Source organism: Anabrus simplex, chromosome 2 (genome assembly GCF_040414725.1).
Source record: "Anabrus simplex isolate iqAnaSimp1 chromosome 2, ASM4041472v1, whole genome shotgun sequence".
NCBI classification, from domain to species: Eukaryota; Metazoa; Arthropoda; class Insecta; order Orthoptera; family Tettigoniidae; genus Anabrus; species Anabrus simplex.
Window position 1 is genome coordinate 482,324,766 of NC_090266.1, and position 24,068 is coordinate 482,348,833.

The following is a 24,068-nucleotide window of genomic DNA, read 5'->3' on the forward strand; positions in this document are numbered from 1 at the left end:
AAAAGTGTCACAATTTTGTAAATAATTGCTATGTTAAGAGGTTAAGGCTGAAACTAGTTCCTAGATTAGAAATGTAATGTAAACATTGCATAATATAGTATTGAAAAGGTGGACCTTTACGACATAAGTTTAGTTATTATTATGATCATAATTCAGTACGGATCAAAACCATGAAGTTTATATCCTATGATACCACAGAATAGTGTATTAACATCCCTTTCTATATTTTTGGTAAAGGTAGATTTATATGAATTTAAATGCATATTTAGACAAACAGTAAATGAAAATACTTATTTGTTTTATGATAAAGGCACTAGATATAAAATTGTATTTTTCTAAATAATAGGCCTACTATTCTCTGTTTGAGCCCATCTGTCTATTTTCTTCACTGATCTTGAAATTCCCTAAAATATTTACACTCGTGATTTCACTAATTTTATTATTATACAAAGTGTATTTTTAATACAGTAAGTTCAATTTCAGCATTTATGAACTTTATTAAAACACCCAGTGCACATGAACAGTTTGTTTGGGCATTCTTTACAGTACATTGTCACCTGCTTTGTTTTCTTGTCAGTATCTTCCTTTGTGCCACTTTCTCACTGAGCTTTATTGAAAACTACGTATTGTCTTCAAACTTTCTGGTCCTTCCATTTTTGGTAGAGTGTGCGAACGTCTCCTCCCAGGACTGACAACAGATTCCGACTTTTTTTTTTTTTCAGACCTCATGGTGTGAAGTATCCAAGCATTAACCAAGGCCGTTCCAATGATAACTTATAGGGCTACTTTCCTGTACCACCTTAATCCTTTCCTTAGACCTGAGTAATATGAAGACATTTGGTCACTGAAATTGACCTCCTTTTTGCTCCATTGTAATCAAGACCAGAGAGAGGCTTCTTGACAGGTTCACTGTCTCTGTTTTTCTTTCCTGAGTCTACTCAACAACCACTAATGCACGGCAGTGTTGAAAGCATTAGAACAGGTTGCTTGTCAACCCATTTGATGACTCGAATACCATGCTCACACATCTTACTACCTCTCCTTTCTTCATTTTTCTGTTTCACTATCAATGGTAGTCCATGTCTGTTGCTACAAAGGGTCCCACACACAAATGTTTCATTCCCCAGGAGTTCTGCCAGAGTTACACTGGTGTAGCAATTATCAGCGTAGAGGATATGACCTCCATTTAGAAGTCCAATTAGAAGCTCAGTTGCAACAGAATGAGCATGACCCACTGCGCTTTCACTTACACAGGATTTTCCTGCATAGATGTTCATTCTAACAGTATAGCCTTCTTTCATACACACTTTCTACACCCTAACTCCATATTCGTGAGTTTGGTCAGGAATGTACATTCTAAAAATTAAACGGCCCCTCCAAGGAACCATTGATTCATTTATAATCATTTCTTCCCCATTGTCAAGACATTTTCAAAATTTTGGTTTATTTTATGAAGGAGTGGTTGGATTCGATAGAGACGATCACTTGGTAGATGGTCAGCTTCTTTGTCTGCGAAGTGCCAGAATCTCAAGAGAAGAAATAAATCGCCCCATGGCATTACCCATCTAATAAGTCACACATCATATAAGTCATTCTTGGACCAGTATGAGTTGATAGTTGGGTGAGGAACAAGTCCTATACAATCGAAAGCGACTTTCAACCTATTAGGTCGTGTTACGTACATTTAGTACGTGTTGAAGAGATGTTAGGTACAGAACAAAAATGGTCAACCAGACACCAGTGGGATCCGAACCCACAACCTCCCGATTTCGCATCGGTTGCTCTACCAATTGAGCTATGGTGGCCTAGGCCATCTTTGTTCTGTTGGAAAGGATCTAAGCTACAGGTCTGGTACTACTACCATCACACTGTAGAGTGCGTTTAAGTTGCCCGTTGAGGGCCAAGTCAATGAATATTGAATTTTCACGACCACATTGTAATCGAAAGCGACTTTCAACCTATTAGGTCGTGTTACGTACATTTAGTATGTGTTGAAGAGATGTTAGGTACAGAACAAAAATGGCCAACCAGACACCAGTGGGATCCGAACCCACAACCTCCCGATTTTGCGTCGGTTGCTCTACCAATTGAGCTATGGTGGCCTAGGCCATCTTTGTTCTGTTGGAAGGGATCTAAGCTACAGATCTGGTACTACTACCATCACACTGTAGAGTGCATTTAAGTTGCCATTGATATATACTGTACTCTCACTAGCATGGATGACAGTCTACTGTAAAATAAAGTTCAGGAAACCAACAGGTATGCCATACAATTTAAGGCAAATCATAATGAGAAAAGCAACTCCAGACATTTGAAATGGAAGGAAACTAATATTGAAGAACATCTCTTCAACACGTACTAAATTTACGAAACACGACCTAATAGGTTGAAAGTCGCTTTCGATTACAATGTGGTCGTGAAAATTCAATATTCATTGACTTGGCCCTCAACGGGAAACTTAAACGCACTCTACAGTGTGATGGTAGTAGTACCAGACCTGTAGCTTACATCCTTTCCAACAGAACAAAGATGGCCTAGGCCACCATAGCTCAATTGGTAGAGCAACCGACGCGAAATCGGGAGGTTGTGGGTTCGGATCCCACTGGTGTCTGGTTGGCCATTTTTGTTCTGTACCTAACATCTCTTCAACACGTACTAAATGTACGTAACACGACCTAATAGGTTGAAAGTCGCTTTCGATTACAATGTGGTCGTGAAAATTCAATATTCATTGACTTGGCCTTCAACGGGCAACTTAAACGCACTCTACAGTGTGATGGTAGTAGTACCAGACCTGTAGCTTAGATCCTTTCCAACAGAACAAAGATGGCCTAGGCCACCATAGCTCAATTGGTAGAGCAACCGACGCGAAATCGGGAGGTTGTGGGTTCGGATCCCACTGGTGTCTGGTTGGCCATTTTTGTTCTGTTCCTAACATCTCTTCAACACGTCCTAAATGTACGTAACACGACCTAATAGGTTGAAAATCGCTTTCGATTACAATGTGGTCGTGAAAATTCAATATTCAAGTCCTATACACATTATAATTCCTAGAAACTCTTTCACTTCTTCAATATTAGTTTCCTTCCATTTCAAATGTCTGGAGTTGCTTTTCTCATTATGATTTGCCTTAAATTGTATGGCATACCTGTTGGTTTCCTGAACCATATTTTCCAGTAGACTGTCATCCACGTAGTGAGAGTACAGTATATATCAATGGGTTGTCCCTCTTCTAACTGCAGCTGAACCTTTGCTTCCCCAAGAAAAACAGTCTGATTTTCCTGATTGTGTTTTAGCTTGTTTGCTGTCACTTTCACTCTGTGTTGGTTCCGGAGGACACTGGTGAAGATGCAAACTTGATAATAAAAAAATTGGTATCCTCTGTATCACTACATTTGCATCCTAAAAGACCCCTCAATATCTGACTCCTGTAATTTTTCTAAACAGGTTCTCCTGGGGTTCGTTGTGAAGAATCTAAACTGGAACACACTCTAGGTAGCTGGCGATATACTAATCCACGTTTCATCTGAAACAATTCACACATACATTTTGTACATTTCTATACTTATACTAGGTATATGCATAAGTTTTTGCCGATTTTTGTGGTAAGAAAAACACATAATTTTCAAGGGGAATTCTTTTTTTTTAATTCAGAATATTGGCCATCGGCTTCTGCACACTTCACCTATCTTCCAGGCAAGTTATGAATACCATGTCAGAAAAACTTGTCTCTTGCGGCAAACCATTCATCGTGCCATTTTCCAACTTCCTTGAAATTGCTGAAGTGCTGCTCTGTGAGTGCATGCCCCATTGTTGCAAAGAGGTAATAGTCAGATGGCGCCAGGTCAGGGAAATATGCTGGGTGCAGAAGAATGTTCCATCCAAGCGATTTCAAGGTGTCTTTCACTGGTTTTGCTGTGTGAGACGGCTCATTATCGTGTAACAAAATCACTTTCTCGTGTCTTCTGGCCCATTCCGGTCGTCTTTCAGTCAACGCATGATTTAAATTAATCATTTGTTGGTGTTGGCATTGAGTTTGAGTTGGGTCATCATCCAGTAACGCCTGCAATTGCTTATCTTCGCACTTTTGTGGTCTACCAGAGCGCACTGTCTTTCAAATTGAAATCACCATATTTAATTTGTTGAAATCATGTCTCACATGTTCTAATCGATGGAGCGTGTCCACCATATGTTTCTATCAGCAAACAATGAATTTCCACAGCCTTTATCTCTCGATTAAATAATGCAAATGTTCTTTTTCAAGCACATACGTTGACAAGATCATTGAACAATACAACACAGGCGCTAGTGGTTGGTGGACTCAACTTGTGTGTGTTGGTAGGATAATGTCAGACGAACAAACTGACATATGTGTCAAATTCATACGCTGCATACTGTTTGCTGGTGCCATCTCTTAGTGAAACCAGAAAAGACGTATGCATACACGTGGTAACTGAGAAAAAGATGATGAAATCTGTATACCCTTAGTAATGTTCTTACTGTGCTGTTGCATAGAAAAGATGCCCAATTGTAAATCCTGTAGTTACCTCACATGCTGTCACAACAGATTTCTGGCAGCCTATAATGATAACTACAGCATGATAATACTCAATCAACAATGTATAGCTCCTATTGTCCACCACGATTTTGCAGGATGTGTAGTTAAAAAAACGAGGCACTGGTGACTCGTTTAGCAAATAGTAAAAGCTGTATTACATCTGTGCGTCACGAGTCACCAGTGCCTCATGGTATAAGGTAGTTGTTCAATGTACACCTATGCCACAGAACATCATATACACCCTCTGTCACTTGTTATGCAAAGTTATTACCGTAGCAGCATAGGAATAAAACATGTGTTTTGTCCAGCACCATATTTTAGTGCACAAGTCACATGTGACTCGCAAAGCAGTGAACGTGTTAATCTTTCACCTCGAATTTCTGAAGCAAGTTTTATTCATTATTCTTTTATCTTAACAATCAGGAATATCTTTGTATTCTTAAATATGTACCCCTGTAGCACTGAAGAAGTACTCTAACCATGTGACTTTATCTTCCAGGTATAGGCTTTCCGAAATTTCATTTGTTCTAAAGGCTGTAGCAACGTTAGTCATATCCCTGAAGAAAGCTCCTGTTGGAAAGGGTAAGTTGAAGTTGATTTTGTCATTTAATTAATGCTACTTTGTAGTCATAACATGGTAAGTTATATGTAGAATTCTTCTTCTCTGTATAAATTTGTTGATAGTTTATTTGTGGTGCATTATCTCATTAGATTCTCTCTATGGTATGAGGTAATTAAGAGATGCAAAAGTTCTAAGTTCTCCTATTTGTTTTCTGGAAATATACTTACAGTAAAAATCTGCAGCTTCTGTCCCTTTTCTACATAGTCTACTCTATACATACACATTTTCTACAGTGCCGTTGCCATGATTGCATGGCTGTTGCAAATGCTGCTTGAAGGTGTCTGCTTTGACCCCTGAAACATTGCTGATGCAAGAGCAGCAGGACTGGGGAATATGCGACCTCAGATTGTATTCTTCAGTATTTGGAAGAACCAAAAAATATGTGAGATGTAAGGAAGAATTATGTTAAAGTTGTGGTTGTAAGTGAGCATTTGCAGATCACATCTGAAGGAATTCTTTTGCATTTTTAAATATTCATATCTTCATGTCCTGGAGGCAATCTGCTCCATAGTCAATCGTCATCTTTAATCATTTTCTCCACTTGTACAAACATGTTCTTTGTCTGACTGGTAACTTACATGTTTGAGGCTTCTTAGGTTCATTCCCACACAATATTTTGCCTTCTTTGAATTTTTACACCCAGGAACACATACTTCTCACATTCAAGTTGAAAGGTAGATCATAGTTGAAATTCTGATGGTCTTTAGGTAACAGAGGTTCATTTCCTTTGTCACAACTATTTCAAGGAGCTTACCATAAAACTGATGGGTGTCAGATCCAATACTGTCAGTCTCTTGTCTTCGCAGAAGTGGCCGAAAATCCTCATCAAATGAGAAGTTGTATTCAACTGCTCATCAACTGCATATTTCAAAGCTTGTTTATTACCTCATATCTCAACAACTGTAGGATCGTTTGGTGATCTTCGTGGACAAATAATGAGTGTTAATACTTCAACATTTTTTACCAAGCAAGTTGGCTGCACGATTTATGTCACGTACATATCAGATGTAAGGCTTTTCAGGCATTTGCTCTATTAACCAGTGTTTCGTCTTAGGTCTGACACTAGACTCTTCAGAGTGGGATGTGTCAGACCCTACCCACTGACGCTGGGTGTGTGCAGGTGAACTTATCAGAAGCCTATATAAGAGGCACAGTCTATGCAGTTATCAGAAGTTATCAGAACAGTCTAGTGTCAGACCTAAGACAAAACACTGGTTAATAGAGCAAACGCCTGAAAAGCGTTACATCTGATATGTTTTCGACATGCTCTGTTGGTGAAAAATATCTAATTCCCTCCATAGGAATTTAGAATTTTCCGTTATGTCACATAGCCGGTAGCTAGGTCGACAGTCCCGAAAAAGGTTTCCCATGGTTTCCCATCTGTGTCGGTGTAATGTAAAGCAAATTGAAAAAAAAACTTATCTAGGTCCCATCTTCTTGCATTATTTCCTTTCTTCAATTTCTTCAACTTCAGACGAAATTTCATGACTACCACATTGTGGTCAGAGTCCACGTCTGCTCCTGGGAATGTCTTGCAATCCAACACCTGGTGTCTGAATCTCTGCCTAATCATAATTATGCCTATTTGATACCTTCCTGTGTCTCCAGGTCTTGTCCACGTGTACAACCGTCGTTTGTTGTGTTTGAACCAAGTATCGACAAGGCCTGAACAGTTATCAGTGCAGAATTCAACCAGCCGACTTCCTCTTTCATTTCTTCGTCGCAATCCAAATTCTCCTATGTAATTATCTTCTCTTCCTTGGCCTACCACTGTATTCCAGTCTCCCTTCACAATTAGATTCTAGTCTCTTTTTACATTTTGTATTAAATCTTCTATTTCTTCATATATTCTTTCAATTTCTTCATCTGCTTAACTAGTAGTCATATAGACCTGTACTACTGTGGTGTTAATTGGTTTGGGGTCTATCTTGACAACAATAATTCGTTCACTATGCTGGTAGTAGTAGCTTACCCACTGCCCTATTTTCTTATTCATTACTAAACCAACTCCTGCTTTTCCCATGTTTAATTTTGTGTTGATAATTCTGTAGTTGCCTGGCCAAAAGTCCTGCTCTTCCTGCCAACGTACTTTATTTATACCAACTGCATCCAATTTTAGTCTATCCATTTTCCTCTTCAAATTCTCTAACCTACCACATCAATTCAAACTCCTAACATTCCACGATCCAACTTGCAGAATGACAGTATTCATCTTCCTGATAATTGCCCCCTCCTGTGTAGTCCCCATCCAGAGATCCGAATGGGAGACTATTTTATTTTATTTTTTTTGCTAGTGGCTTTACGTCGCACCGACACAGATAGGTCTTTTGGGGACGATGGGATAGGAAAGGCCTAGGAGTTGGAAGGAAGCATCTGTGGCCTTAATTAAGGTGCAGTCACAGCATTTCCCTGGTGTGAAAATGGGAAACCACAGAAAACTATCTTCAGGGCTGCCGACAGTAGGTTTTGAACACACTATCTCCCGGATGCAAGCTCACAGCCTCGCACCCCTAACCGCATGGCCAACTCGCCCAGTGGGGCTATTTTACCTCTGAAATATTTTGCCTGGAGAAAGCCATCATCAGTACATCATTCATTCATACAGGCAGAGCTGCATGTGCTCAGGAGTTAGTTACGGCTGTAGTTTCCCGTTGCTTTCAGCTGTGTAGCAGTATCAACACAGCTAATCGATGTTACATATTATTACAAGGCCATATCAGTCAATCATCCAGACTGCCGTCCTTGCAACTTATACAAGGCTGCTACCCCCTTTCGATGATCCATTCGTTAGTCTGGTCTCTCTACAGATAACCCTCCTATATGGTCGCACCTATGGTTCAGCTATCTGCTTCATTGGGACACGTACTTGAATTTGTTTCAACAGACTGAAGAACCTCATAGTTATAGATGAAGTCAGAACTGAAAAGAATTGGCTTCCAATATATAAAAATCTTCTAATAATGACAATTGTAACTTGGAAGTGACTTCAAGTGTTGGTGTATTGATTAAATTATGCTCTTGTTCACCATTGACGCCTTAATATGCGGTATAGTATACCAGTTTGGAAATGATATCGCCATCTTAGCTGCAATATAACTTTTAAGTTTCTCAATCTGTCAAAGCACAAAATATAACTCTTATAACACATTAACATACCTGTAAAAGAACACTTTAATAACAGAATGCGCTCATAAGCTTTTGAAACCTTACAACTCTTGTTAAATGGAACTCGCATTTCGAGTGGAACTTTCAAAACATTCGACCTACAGGTCTCCACAATTTTACACTGTGAGAAAAGGGAAGGCTCTTTACACATTCGGGGAAGTACATATTAGTGAAAGAAGCCTTGGGTTCTAGAAAGTTTTACAAGACATAGGTCTTGAACCCAGGAACTTAATTTACATTAATTTTACAAGGTACCCATTTGTGGGCCATGAAATAATGCACGTGACCACATCAGTCACCACAAAATACTTCAAGCAATAAATACACTGTTTTACAATTTACATATGCTACCCTCAAAAAGAATATAAATACTCAGAGGCATAAGGCCCACCCACACTACTTGGTCATGAAAAAGAAAAATGAAGGTTATACTTTCAAAGGCCAAAAACCAAAATGAAATGGAGGCACAAACACTCCAATGTTAATTTAAATTGCATAAGGCCCAGTGTCACTAAGACTAAGTATATACTATGAGGTGACCAAGTGAAATGAAATTTAAAGCAGAAAAGAGAGAGATAAATTTAAAAGATAGAAAAACTTGGTCACACAAAATAAATTAAGAGGAACTTTACGATGGTAATTGCTCACGCTTCCTTACTTTTTAATGAGTTTCCATTAGGAAAAGAAAAAGATAGAAAGTCCAAAGGCAGGCAATAAAGCTTCATTTATTTTAGACACAAGAAAAACCTACATTTTAATTTAAGAAAGAGTCGGCAACCCAGCAGTTACATACTAATGGGGAACATAGAAATCTTCCCTTCACACACAGCATTTTCACTTAGATAAAAATTTCTGCCATTACCTTGTTTATGAACATCACATGATGCCGGATCCCCTCGTCACATCTCCCGATGGAGATCTCCATTATCCTCCATCTGATAGAACACACAGAGTAAACCTGCCACAAGATTAGACACTCTTTATCAAAATTCTCCTCTTATACAGAGGGTCAGCAGAGTAATATAGATATTTTTAGTGTCCACCAATTTGATTGGGCCAAAGGATTTTACTATTAGAGATTATAATAGGTTCATCAGTTTAATATCAAGCCTTTTGATAGGCAGATTAATTTAATGACAGCTTTGATAACCTTGGAAAATTAAAAACAAACAACGGAAGGTAGATAGGATGCCCAACATCTAAATACAAACTTTCTCAATGACTTTTTTTTTTTTTTTGCGTCGCACCCACACAGATAGGTCTTATGGCGACGATGGGACAGGAAAGGGCTAGGAGTGGGAAGGAAGCAGCCGTGGCCTTAATTAAGGTACAGCCCCAGCATTTGCCTGGTGTGAAAATGGGAAACCACGGAAAACCATTTTCAGGGCTGCCGACAGTGGGGTTCGAACCTACTATCTCCCGAATACTGGATACTGGCCGCACTTAAGCGACTGCAGCTATCGAGCTCGGTCAATGACTAGTAATGGCTTTGAACACAAGAGAGCATTAACAAATAAATTTCAGAGACATCTAGTCCTCATAGTTCTTAGTTTTTATTAGAGATGGATGCACAGTAGGAGAAGGTGCTAATTTGAATTGACAGCAAGGCCTTGCTCATGGTATTATTATTATTATTATTATTATTATTATTATTATTATTATTATTATTATTATTATTATTACAAATAAAAACAGCCTCTGTTTTATTACTCTAATTTATTTCAGGATGACCCAGTAAATGTGCACGCACGCACGCGCACCCCTCCACACACACAGAGCTATGAATGGCCACGCTTACTAATTGCTGTCTATTTACAAGTCTCTCTTCCTTATGGCACAGGATGTGGTCCGGCCTGTTGCTATTACTGGGGATGGCCAATCCTTACTTTCACTTCCTCAAGTGAGTCACCTCATACAGCGGCTGTGTGTAGACCACTGGATTGGAACACAGGGCTACGGGTTACACAACACATGATGACTATTCCTTGGTTCAACTACAGAGACAGTCCAGTAATTCACACAGTCACATGCAGTGAACAACTGAAGAGCTCAACAGTATTCAACAGCAGGACTATACTCACCAACAGCGAATACAAACACACAGTACTCTCAGGTAGTACACAGTCTTCCGCTCCACACGGGTCTTCAGTCCAGCCACTCTCTGGACACTGATACCTATAACAGCTCCTCGTTCAGACCTTGGTGGGGCACTAACGACAGCCAACACCTCTGTTATCCTCAGCCCAGCCACTGAATCCCAACACACTGAGTCTCACACTGACCCCATCACGGAGTCCAACACTGACCCCGAGTTCAGCACCAACTGGACTCCACCATGGAGCCCAACACTGACTCTGAGTCCAATACCAACACAAGCTACGGCTCCACCACGGAGCCTAACTCTGACTGTCCTCAGTTAGCTCTCCTTTTTATAGCTTGGGTGATGTGAACCAGATTACTCATGAGGTGGCTAGAGACTGAACAGTCTTGTTGTATCTCCAAGAAACTCACAAGTAAGCCAGCCGACGAGAACAATACACAGAAATGCTAGCCAAGCCCTCCAGGCCGGCTGGGAGCTCTCCGGTCTGCTGACTTGCTAGTCCCTTAGAAGAAGTACCGCAAGGCGCTACAACAAGAATGGCAAACATTGCCCTCCTTCGAGAGCTGATAGGTCCGATAAGTTATCTTCTTAGCTGTTCCTCAGCATGGCGCCTGCCGGTCTAGATTTACCATCTTCATCTTACATCTTGGCCTTTGTCGTACTCGGTAGCTGACTTTATTTATTCCTTTCAGAATGTTGTAAGTGCCTTTCCATGTCCTCTGGAGCTTGAAAGATGAGCGTCTCTTCCTTATGGGGTTATGTAGCCATCATTCTGCAGAACATGCTTTAACTCGTGGAGACCCTCGTCGACCTTTTTCTGTCCATCGCCCATCTTCTTCTGGCTATCTTCTGTCTTCTTCCGGTTGTCCTCCATCTTTCCGTGACTGTCTTCCAGGTTCTCCTGGTGTTCTTCTGATGTCTTCTGTCCGTGGGGTCCAACTTCTGGCACCATTTTGTTACAAAAAAATTGTCTGTTTTTTATTTTTTTTTACAATTGGCTTTACGTCGCACTTACATAGATAGGTCTTATGGCGACAGTGGGATAGGAAAGGCCTAGGAGTGGGAAGGAAGCGGTAGTGGCCCTAAATAAAGTACAGCCTGGTGTGAAAATGGGAAACCATGGAAAACCATTTTCAGGGCTGCCGACAGTGGGGTTCGAACCCACTATCTTCCGGATGCAAGCTCACAGCTGCGCGGCCCTAACCGCATGGCCAACTCACCCGGTTGTCTGTTTTTATTACTCTTAATTTATTTCAGGATAATCCAATAAATTTACACATACACACACACAAGTATGTTCAGCTAGGAATGGCACAGCAGGCGGTCTGGCCCGTTTCTATTACCTGGCAATGGCTAATTCTTATTTTCACTTCCCCAAGTCAGTCACCTCATACAGCGGCTGTGTGTAGACCGCTGGATTGAACACGGGGCTATGGGCTACACAACACACAATGACTATTCCCTGGTTCAACTCCAGAGACAGTCCAGTAATTCACATGGTCACATGCAGTGAAACACTAAACAGCTCAACAGTATTTAACAGCAGGACCATACTCACAACAACAAATATTAATGCAGGTCCACTTACCCTCACATTCACGATAGCAGCTTCCCTCGCTGACTCACTGCAATCCTTAGTTTACAGAACCACACAAACACACAGTACTCTCAGGTAGTACCACAGTCTTCCGTTCTGTATGCTTCTTCAGTCCAGACACTCTCTGGACACTTTGATACCAACAACAGCTCCTCGTTCAGACCTCAGTGGGACATTCCACCACACAATCCAACACTGACCCCAAGTCCAGCACCAATTCTGACTCCACCACGGAGCCCAGCTCTGACTTATTGTCCATGGCTAACCTTCCTTTCTATAGTTTTTAGTGATTTGAACCAGAATGTTCGTGACGTGGTTAGAGGCTGAACATTCTCGTTGAATTTTCAAGAAACTGTCAGGTAAGCAAGCCGACGAGAACAATACACAGAAATGCATGCCATGCCCTCCAGCACGCCGGCTGGGAGCTCGCCTATTGGCTGACTCACTAGTCCCTCCCACAAAGTTCTGAAAAGGGCTATGACAGGGCTGTCACATAACATTATTATTATTATTATTATTATTATTATTATTATTATTATTATTATTATTATTATTATTATTATTCAAGTACAAACCCTATTTTACACATGGCATATTAGGGCTGTAGATAACAAAACTATTTAATATATAAAATAACAACTAAAACTGAAAACTGGGATAATTTATAAATAAAATGGAGAAATTTAGCCAATGCATTATAACAGCAACTTTTTAAATCAAGGTTTTTTTTACGTCTCACCAACACAGATAGGTCTTATGGCGACGATGGGTCAGGAAAGAGCTTGGAGTGGGAAGGAAGCAGCCGTGGCCTTAATTAAGGTGCAGCCTGGTGTGAAAATGGGAAACCATGGAAAACCATCTTCAGGGCTGTCGACAGTGGGGACGAACAATAAAGTTTATTAAAAGGTGCTTGATTATTAAATATCACACATACTTAAGTGAATTACTAATTCATATCTACTTCTTACAAAATTGGGACAGTCAAATAAAAGATTATAAACAGTTTATGGCATTTCATTTCACAGGTTCAAATGTAGGGCTTCTGGATATTGGTTCTAAACCTCTCAAAATATGATCCATATTTTCCATGTCCTGGCATAAACTGTGTTAAAATATTGTCGTGTGTTTATCTACTTTTCAGCCTATCCTAAATCTTCGGAAAAAACAAATTCCTTGAAAGCTGACCTCTTGAGCTAGTGATCCATAGATTATTTCATATACGTTTTCAGTTCCTTTTTGACAAATAACATAGGGCACTTGTCATATGTTAACAAGGAGAAGGGGATGTTTGCAGCTTATTTGACAAGTTCTTCAGCTCTCTTGATCCCTTCTGTGCCGTCATGACCTTGTAACCATTTCATGCAGATATGCTTGTTGTAATCTAATACATGTGATGTTATATTGACAGCAAATGGAAGTAAATTGTATTTGCCAGGCTGAGTGGCTCAGACATTTGAGGCACTGGCCTTCTGACCCCAATTTGGCAGGTTCACTCCTGGCTCAGTCCAGTAGTATTTGATGGTGCTCAAATACGTCAACCTCTTGTCTTTAGATTTACTGGTACATAAAAGAACTCCTGCAGGACAAAAATTCTGGCACCTCGGCATCTACGGAAACCGTAAATGTAGTTAGTGGGACGTAAAGCCAATATTATTATTATTATTATTATTATTGTTGTTATTAAATTGTATTTGTCTTGAATCACATTCAAAGCAGCCTGAGAATCACCAATATACGTGAATTACAATTGTGACTCTTAATCCATTAAACTGCCTGTTGTATAGCACAGAGTTCTGCTTGAAATATTGAACATTCTGAGGCAATCAGAATTTTTCAGCATCAATCTTGATGTTATCCTTTAAAACCACAAAAGCACTCCCCACAAGCCAATGATAATTTTCCTTGCAAATCCGAGAGCCATCTGTGTAAATCAAAATTATGATTTATATTGCAGTTAAGTTATGTAACAAAATTGTGAAATATATGTTGATGACCTCCTGTTAATGCACTTTCCTGCAGCTTTGGAGTAATTTGTAAAATCTTCTCATGGTTCATAGCACCCTTTTTCATTAAGGTAAGCTCAGCTTTGGACATGGCCATTTAATGTAAAGGTGGTATGCACGCGATCACAAGGGCTGCATCAGTGGATATTGTATGGTATGCCCGAATAATTCTGACCACTAAGCCTCATTGGATTTGTCCTTGTTTTATTTGAACTTGCTTTCTTTTAAGAACATTGTGGTATGTTGATGCACCATATAATAATAAATGTTCCACTGTGCCATAATATATTGTCTTCAATAAATCTGGATTCATACCCCAGATCTCTCCTGTAGCAATTGTGAAACCCGACAACACTTTGCTAACTTTGGCAGATAACATATTAAAATGTGCTCTAAAAGTTACATGTCTGTCCAGAACAATATCTAAATAGGACATTTGATCAACTAGTTTTATAATTTACCCATTCATGTGAACCATAGGTGCTTGAATCTTCCTGTTCCTTGTAATGAACATGCCACTCGTTTTTTTGGGAATTGAACTCAGCTTATTTTTACATCCTCAGTTATAATTGCATCAAAAGCTGTGTTAGCTACACTTATCAAATTCAAGACATTACCATTTCTAAGTAGGAGAATCTGTGTAAGCAATTATATTGCAGTCAGGAGGCAATTCCAATATCAGTAAATCAAAGTACTGTCCAAAAACCTAGAGTACATGGAAATCCTTGAGGACAACCTTTAATAACAGTTCAAGCAGATATGACATTGCCCATAGCAAGTTTTACCCTGTGATTTTTGAAATAATTTCCAATTATGGCATGTGACGTATCTATGTTTTTGTCCATAACAACTGTTATTATTATCTTATATTGATATCTTAGCTGATGATGTGATGGGTTTGGTTTTTATCTTTTGAATTAAATAATTAAAGCTTATCCCCAAATACTTCTCCAGGTCAGATGTTGGAATTATTATTATTATTTTAGTAGTAGTAGTAGTAGTAGTAGTAGTAGTAGTAGTAGTAGTAGTAGTAGTAGTAGTAGCAGTAGCAGCAGCAGCAGCAGTGAATTTTCCCAGTATTGGAAGACGATAAGCAAATAACTCCATCATTTCTTCTGTGGGTTCTTGTTTTTCCAGTAGGTTTTCATTCTTTCCGAGAAGGCTTGTTGTGGTTGCTCTGATGTAACTTCCCAGTTGTTTACTTTGTGTCTAAAGATGTCTCTTTCTAGGATGTCTGTTGAACTTATGTTTGCATTTTTGAGGTCCTTTCGAAGTTTGTTAAGCCAGGGTGTTGAGTTCTTAAGCGTGGTTACATAATCTATTATCCTTTTTGTCAGTCGATTTTCTGGTAATCTAGTCGGATGGCCGAAGAATTTCATTCGTCTTTTCCTAAACTTTCAAGTGGTACATTTCTTTTGAGTAGCTACTAACACAGTGGCACATTTTCCATAAGGAACTGAGAAGTAACATATAGTGAGATACTCTTGTGTAGTACAGTATTTTTTTTTAGGTTCAAAAAATACAGAATATGTATCAAGCTGTCAAAAATGACCATAGTACAAAGGGCAAGGCATCTGACTCGCTGAGGAAAGCAATGGGAACTTACGGTGAGTCAGGTATTTTCATCAGGTTTAAAAAAGCAAAGTTTCAGTTTCAAGCGAGCAAGGAAAGAGAATCTGGCTCAGTGAGGAAAGCAACGGTAAACCTACAATAACATAAGAGACTCATCTACAGACACATCGCTTTTGGGTGTGTACACACTTCGGAATCTGCTATTCACTCTCCAAATTGTCACATTGTATTAAATCAAACAGTTCTTCTTCTCGCAGACGTTTCCGAGCTCCGCTTGCACCTGCCATAATGCACTATCTACCACTAAGCGGCCGATGTTGGCTGGCTGCCAGCTGGGTGCAGAATGAAAGCATTTTGCCCAGTCACGTGGTTTTAGGAGAGTGTTGCTGTAGGCAAAGTTCGAAACTGACATACATGCACAAAGGAAAACGATCTCGGATCCTACGACGGAATAAGTCGTCATACCCATCGCCAAAAGACATTTACTGTACAATGCGTTGATGGAATATTCCGTCATGACCACTTAGAAAGCCATGCGGCTATGACGATTTATTCCGTCATTACCGCTTGAAAGGCTAATGTCAATTTCAGTGTTGGAGAACTTTTGTGTTGTTTTGATTGAGTGTAACCTGTAACCTTCTTTGGTGTATCTTATCTTGCTCCTAAGATTTTCCTAATGATATTCCTCTCTTCTTTTTTGATTTCTTCAAGTTCTTACTTTCTGTTGAGTGGCAATATTTTACTTGCATAAAGGACTGTTGTTTTTAGAACTGTGTTGTAATGCCAAATTTTTGTGTGTCTTGACATGGATTTTTTGTTATAGATGTTTTGGATTAACCCTAATCGTAATGCTCTTCTAATTTTTTGTAGATGAGTTTGTTGTGAGATCTGTTCAAGGCCTGTCAGTTCAATAAATTCTCCGAGATATTTAAAGTAAGGGATTCTGTCAGTTGTACCATATTTTGTTCTCAGGCTCTTGATATCTGTCTTTGAACAAAATAATTTAGTTTTCTCGAATGATATCTGTAGTCCCACCTTTCCTGCACTTTCTTTAACCGAGCTCAATAGCTGCAGTCGCTTAAGTGTGGCCAGTATCCAGTATTCGGGAGATAGTAGGTTCGAACCCCACTGTCGGCAGCCCTGAAGATGGTTTTCCGTGGTTTCCCATTTTCACACCACGCAAATGCTGGGGCTGTACCTTAATTAAAGCCACGGCCGCTTCCTTCCCAGTCCTAGCCCTTTCCTGTACCATCAGCGCCATAAGACTTATGTGCGTCGGTGCGACGTAAAGCCAATCGCAAAAAAAAACAGAAGCACTTTCTTTAAGTATCTCGAGCTGTTTAATGGCAGTCTCCTTATCACATTACATGTAATAAATCTCATTCTAGACCGTATTCAGACAGGCATGAGACAAGGTGATGGAGGAATGGGAGAAAGAACTTGAAGAAATGTGAGTTTTGGAAACCAATCCGACTGGACTTTCCCAAAGATAAACTCTACTTACCATACCTCGCTTTTGCAGATGATCTGGCGATACTAACGGAGGGTGAGGAGACTATAAACATTAAAATAAGAACAATAATATACACCACCTTTCCAATACTATCATCATCTTTGGCTTTGGTTGGAAACTATGATGTTCTTGGAGTTTTTCCTTAAGTGGGTCATGCTCCTGGATATCTTCAAATGAGATCCCAATCTCCTGCAGGTCTTTCTGTACCTCATTGAACCATGCCCCCTTTGCCTTTTTCTCTTGGAGGAAAGTGAAAATGCAGTTGGTCAACCATGTTGACTTCATTCAAGTCATGTGTCCATAAAAAGTAATCCTCCTTTTCTGCATCGTGTCGGTTATTTTCTCCACATGCGAAAACAACTCCTGATTGTGCCGTCTCCTAAAATAGCCATTGTCTTTGACTGGACCTAAGATTTTCCTCAAAAACGTCCTTTCCTTAGCCTCCAATTTCTCCATCATGCCTTTTTCAAAAATCAAATCAAATCAAAATCTCTTTATTTGCAAATGAGGTGTCTACCTCGGTGGCAAATGGTACACTAAAATACATTATTGTCAAGCACTAAATTTTAAATTAACATGAGACGAAGAAAATTTTCCTAGAATACAATATTATACAATTTACGCTAATAATTTGTTCTATTAAACACACACATCATCCTTAATAAATTTATATTGTTTACAAAATTCTACTTATAATATCTTACAAACATAGTCAACTCATATACAGTATGTGAAATTACTTCTAATAATAATATACAACCGGTATAAGATTAAAATAAACATTGAATTTATTTACATATTTATATTTTACCCATTTCGGAACATAAGTAGCATAACGACCTGCTGCATCTTAACCAGAGCCCCTTTTGCCACCACTTTTCAGAGTTCCTGAAGGGCCTTCACAGCTACCATAGCAGTCCCACGGCCCTCAAAGTCCCCACTGTACTTCACCCCTACAGGCAGTCCCCTACTTGGGCTGTCCAAACTCCATAGACCAGGGATGGAATTAATTTAATCACACACATTTTTTATTTACAATATCCTGCACTGGTCGAATGCCCTCTAACATTTCATTTATTTTCTCTGTTGTTGTTTATTCTCTTCTTGAATATCTGTACAGATTTTGGAAAAGGATCAAACACTACCCCTGGTAAACTGTTCCACTCCTTCACGTCCTTCCCAATAAATGAAAATTTACCCCAATCGCTTCTGCTAAAATTCCTTCTAATTTTGTACTTGTGGTCAGTTCTACCAATATAATTATTTTCCAACCGAAGCCTCTCACAGATCTCTCTCCATGCTTCTTCTCCTGTATAGGCTCTATATAATCCTATAAGTCTAGTTTTCTCCCTTCTCTTACTTAAAGTTTCCCAACCAAGTTCCTTTAACATTTCTGATACACTACTCTTTCTCCTGAAATCCCCTGTTACAAACCTTGCTGCTTTCCTCTGCACACCATCTATTTCTTTTATTAGGTATTCTTGGTGAGGATCCCAAACACTGTTTGCATATTCCAATAATGGATGAACCATACTTAAGTAACTTTTTTCTTTTAATTCTTTGTTGCATCCTTTAAGTAGCCTCATTATGACATGTAACGATCTGTATGCTTTCCCAACAATGTCATCAACATAACCCTTCCAGTGCAAATTACTTTCAAATCTCACACCTAAGTATTTGCACTTGCCATCTTTTGGGATAACTACCTCATCCAAAGTATATTCAAATTCAGTTTTAAAGCTCCTGTTTGTAAATGTTGTAACAGTTGATTTGCCTCCATTAATCTTCATATTATTTTCTTCAACCCATTCTTGGATACTCTCAAGGTCCCTTTGTAATTCTGAGCAATCCTCAATGTTATTTATTTCCCTATAAACAATTATGTCATCTGCACACAATCTTATTTTCGATGTTATATGGTTCCCTAAATCATTCGCATATATTAAGAAAAGTAACGGACCGATTATACTACCCTGTGCAATTCCCTTCCAAACTTTTTCTTCCTGTGATATATTATTTCCTACTTTGACTTTCTGAACCCTTGAATTTAGAAATGTTCTTATCCAACGTATAACCCTTACGTCCAATCCTATTCCCTCCAATTTCTTTAATAATATTCCATGTTCCACTCTATCAAAGGCTTTGGAAAGATCTATGGCTATGCAATCTAACTGGCCTCCTGAATCCAGCTGATCTGATATGACCTGCTGAAATCCCACCAGTTGTGCCTCGCAAGAAAATTTCTTTCTAAATCCATACTGGCTCCTCATGAACCAATTTTTATCATCACATATCCCTCTAATGTACTTTGCTATTAAACTCTCCAGTATTTTACAAACTATACTGGTCAGGCTGATTTGTCTGTAGTTCTCTGGTTTCCTTTTATCACCCTTTCCTTTATAAATTGGTATTATTATAGATTCTTTCCATTCCTTTGGTATTACACTATTATTTATGACATAGTCAAAGAGAAATTTTAAATAAGGCACTATATACCACCCCATTGTCTTTAATACCTCCCCAGTAATTTGATCACTTCCTGCTGCTTTTCCTTGCTGAAGCAGTTGGATTTCTCTGAAAATATCTTCATTTGTGAATGAGAAGCTTCTTGTTTCCCTATGTGTCTCTCCCTCTCTATCTTCTGTTATGGTTTCCAAGTCCTGACAATCTTCTACTGAATCTCTGAATTCCCTACTAAAGAGGTTTGCTTTCTCAGTATCTGTTAAATAGTGTTCACCCCCTTCTCCCACCATTGTAGGGATTTGGATTCCTTTTCCTTTTTGATTCCTAATATATGAATACAGCTTTTTCCATTTCCCTTTGTGGTCATTACCCTCTTGAAGAATGCCATTCATATAATTCTCTTTTGCTTCCTTTTTCACTCTATTTTTTATTCATGGTGAGACATTCCGCTGCATACAGAGCCTCTAGCCAGATGACAGTGCAATAGTGTTCGATTTTTGCATTCAGAGATACAGATCTTTTGTTATAGAAATTTTTAGTCAGTTGGTAAGGCATTTCAATTTTATTCATGGGTGGTGCAAAGGCTTCTTTTTCAGACATGTTAGGTTCTATCCATTCACCAAGATACTTAAATTTTTCAACCCGCTTGACTTTTCCGTGAGTACTTTCTAGCTCACTTGGTGCCAGTTTGATGTTTGTAATGAATTTTGTTTTCTCAAAGGAGATCTGGAGGCCCGCCTTTGCAGCTTGTGTTTGAAGCTGGTTGATCTGTTTCGTGGCCACATCCAAGGAATCAGCGAAAACCGCAAGATCGTCTGCAAATGCTAGACAGTCAATTGAAAGATTCTTGTGGCCTAGAGTGACTCCGCTTTCGACTCCTTCATTACTCATTTCTCTGCGCCATTCATGGATCACTTTCTCAAGATCGCAGTTGAACAACAGAGGTGAGAGACTATCCCCTGCCTAATTCCTGTCCATACTTCAAAGGCATCTGAAGTCTCTCCTCTGAACTTCACTTTTGAGATGGTGTTGTTGAGTCTGTTGGATGATCGCTCTTGTTTTACCGTCCTAGCCAAATTCCTTTAAGATCTGAATTAAGGTAGTTCTGTCAATTGAATCATAGGCCTTCTTAAAGTCGATGAACGTTACTACGAAAGGCTTTGTCCTTAGTTTAAGATATGAAAGGACAGATTTCGGATTCATAATCTGCTCCACACATGACTGTCCTTTCCTGAAACCTTGATAATCACCCAGCTCTGGATCTAGCTGTTCTTCTGTCCTGATTTGAAGAGCTTTTGAGAGAATTTTGTAGGTTATGAGTAGGAGGGAGGTGCCATTTTTGTTGTTAACATCCAACTTGTCGCCTTTCTTATGAAGTGGGTGGATTAGGGCAGATGTCCAGTCACCACTTGGAAGTCTTTCGGTATTCCAGATTTCCTGTATGATGTCCATTCATTTCTTCACTGCATTGTCACTAGCAAACTTCCACAATTCAGCTATTATTGAATTCACCTGGCACTTTATTGTTATTCAAGGATTGGATAATCTGCCTGATTTTCTCTTTCGTGAGTGGGGCTTAATCTGGGTGGACTTGTGTTTTATCTTCAAATGTGAATCTGAATATTGGGGCCTCTCAGTTAAGAAGGATTCAAAGTATTTTGCAAGTACACAGCAGTTTTCCTTGTCGTCATGGGCTAGTTTTCCATTGGAATCTCTGAACTGTAGGCTTGCTGTGTCTCATTTCCTCAAGTTGCATTTGAATGTTTTATAAAAATTGCGTGTATTGTTCTTGAAATCCAGCTCAATTTGAGCCAGATGGTGTTTGTCAAAAACACGTTTAATGCTGCGGATGGTTTTTGCTGCACACTTTCTTTCATTCAGGAAGTTTGTCCAGTTGACTTGGTTCTTAGGCGAGTTCCATTTTTGCCAGGCAAACTGTCTTTGCCCTGTTGCTGCATCACATTTACTGTTTCACCAAGCATGCTTCCTGGGCTTAGTAAGCTGAACCGTCTCTTTAGCTATTTCGACCAGGGCTTTGTGCAGTTGTTCCCAGTTCTCTGCATCCACAGATTGTAGTTTCTGCGTAAACTCATGGTTAGATCCTAGTTTTTCTCTATCAAATCTTTCAATCTTTTTGGCTCGAAATCTCTTTGTGTTTCTCGGGAGCAGTTTGATATTTGTCTTGAATAGATAGTGATCTGAGTCCAGTTGTGCATTTCTTAGGGCCAGTTTCATCAACGTGGGTTAAACCTTAACCCCGAGTTATACAGTTTTAACTCTGAATTTGACTATTCATTCTGTTTCATCAAGGAGGGTTATTTTTAACTCTAAGTTAAGCTCGGAGTTAAGTTAACCCCTCCTTTAACTTAGGTTAAACTGTTTATTCGAGGTTAAAAGCAAAATGGCCGCTGTAAATAATGCGTTTGATGCAGAGTTGCTTTATTTAGATTTGTTAAACGGTATTCCTAATAGAAATAGGCCTATAATAAGAAGGAAAGACTTTGAAAATCTATCTGAGGAACAATTTCTGAAGAGATAGACTGTCAAAAACGGTTGTCAGTAAATTCGTCAATGAAGTTCGCGAGAGGTTAGAATACAAAGCCGATCGAAACAAACTTGGGCTTGTGAATTAAACTATAAACTACGTTGGCCGTCATAGTAGCAACAGCGGTATTACACAGTATTGCATGGAAACCCGAGATGAACTTCCCCCACAGGACTTGACTCTGCATCAGTATCTCACAAGAAGGAGAAGGAACAGGAATGTTGGAATTAAGAATGACATCATTCTTCACATTGATAACGACAGCACTGCAGTGGCATATAGGAATGCAGTTGCACAACATCACTTCAATACTACAACACTTATGAACATTATACTGTGTATTACGTAGTGGTTATACAGAAATGCACTTTGAAACTAAACTGTGTATTTACTTTCGTGTGTGTTATTGCTGTGAAGGTGTTCAAAAAACATTACTGAACTGTTTTAGTTGTTTCGTAGTTCGTTCTTCACATTGATAACGACAGCACTGCAGTGGCATATAGGAATGCAGTTGCACAACATCACTTCAATACTACAACACTTATGAACATTATACTGTGTATTACGTAGTGGTTATACAGAAATGCACTTTGAAACTAAACTGTGTATTTACTTTCGTGTGTGTTATTGCTGTGAAGGTGTTCAAAAAACATTACTGAACTGTTTTAGTTGTTTCGTAGTTCGCACTGTAACGTGGGCAATACTATTAATTTCGCCTGTTATTCTTTCCCATGGGTCCTTTTCTTTTTATTTTACACCGTCAGTCTTCTTGCATTCTATAATGCTTCGGTACTCGGTGGCTAATTCAACAAGTAATGGTTTTTCTAAAGCATAAAAATTTGTGCCACTGTTTCTCTTCTGCACTTCTTCCACTTTTCGATCACGATCATGAAAAAACAATATCTACCACGGACTTGAGGAAGAAAACAATATACCGCACAAGAAATGAACAAAAGAACCACGCAAGAAGTGTGTTCATGATCTCTGGTTTTTAGTCACTGCCTCCTTAATTAGTATGGCGGCTGTTTCCAGCAAGGGTTAATGCGGTGTTAGTTAACCCTCTTTGCCAAAATAGCTTGGTGAAACGCGTGACTCATAAGAATGTGTTAAAATATTAACCCTAAGTTAACAAACCCAGGGTTAGAGTATATTTAACCCATGTTGGTGAAACTGGGTCTTAGAACTTTCACATTCTAAATTTCTCTTTGAGCCTTCCATGCAATCGCGATATGATCAATCTAGAATTCACCAAGGTGGGGATTTGGGGATTTCCAGGTCTTCTGTTTCTTGGGCAGGTGTTTGAAAGCAGTAGACTTCATTACAAGGTTAAATGCCTTACACAGCTTTATTAGCCTTTCTCCATTACGATTTGTTCTCTGATGAGCAGGATAGTTTCCAATGATGTTTCCGAACTTTCTCTCTTTGCCTACCTGGGCATTGAAATCTCCAAGCAAAATGAGGGTATGTTTGTCTGGAATCGTGGATAAAATATCCTCAAGTTCTTCCCAGAATCTATCATTTCCCTCCGGGTCTCTCTTGTTTGTTTGGTTGATCGGTGGATGAACGTTTACAATAGAATACCTTTTGTTTGTGGTTCTAAAGGACAGAATCGAGACTCTGCTATTCCCAGAGGTAAAATATGTGATTGAGTCCAGAATATTTTTGCTGACTACAAATCCTGTGCCGAGGTGGGGTACAGTTTGTATGACACGTTTACCAGGTTTACCCTTGAAGATCCTTTAACCTTCAAATTCAAAGGCCTGCTCATCTGTAAATCTCGTTTTCTGATTTGCTGCAATCAAAATTTGCTGTTCAGATAGGATATCTGTGAGCTGTTTCAGTTTTCCAACCTTCTGGAGAGAATTGGCGTTAAAGGTGGCTCTATGTCTTATCTTTCATGGAGTTTCCGATACCTCCGAGCATGCTGAT

The 24,068-nt window shown here is 39.2% G+C and overlaps 1 protein-coding gene and 1 non-coding gene across 3 annotated transcripts in view; one reads left to right on the forward strand and one right to left on the reverse strand.

Annotated features, from left to right (window-relative positions):
- The window catches only part of mon2 (Mon2 homolog, regulator of endosome-to-Golgi trafficking), a 583,018-nt gene that overhangs the window by 546,871 nt on the left and 12,079 nt on the right, over positions 1-24,068 (forward strand). For both annotated transcript variants that reach the window (XM_067140860.2, XM_067140862.2), the window contains one exon: positions 5,058-5,140. In XM_067140860.2, the coding sequence (XP_066996961.1) occupies positions 5,058-5,140 (83 nt within the window). The remainder of the gene's footprint in view (positions 1-5,057; positions 5,141-24,068) is intronic.
- Positions 2,030-2,103, reverse strand: TRNAL-CAA (transfer RNA leucine (anticodon CAA)). Its single transcript has one exon. It is a non-coding gene; the product is annotated as a tRNA-Leu (tRNA).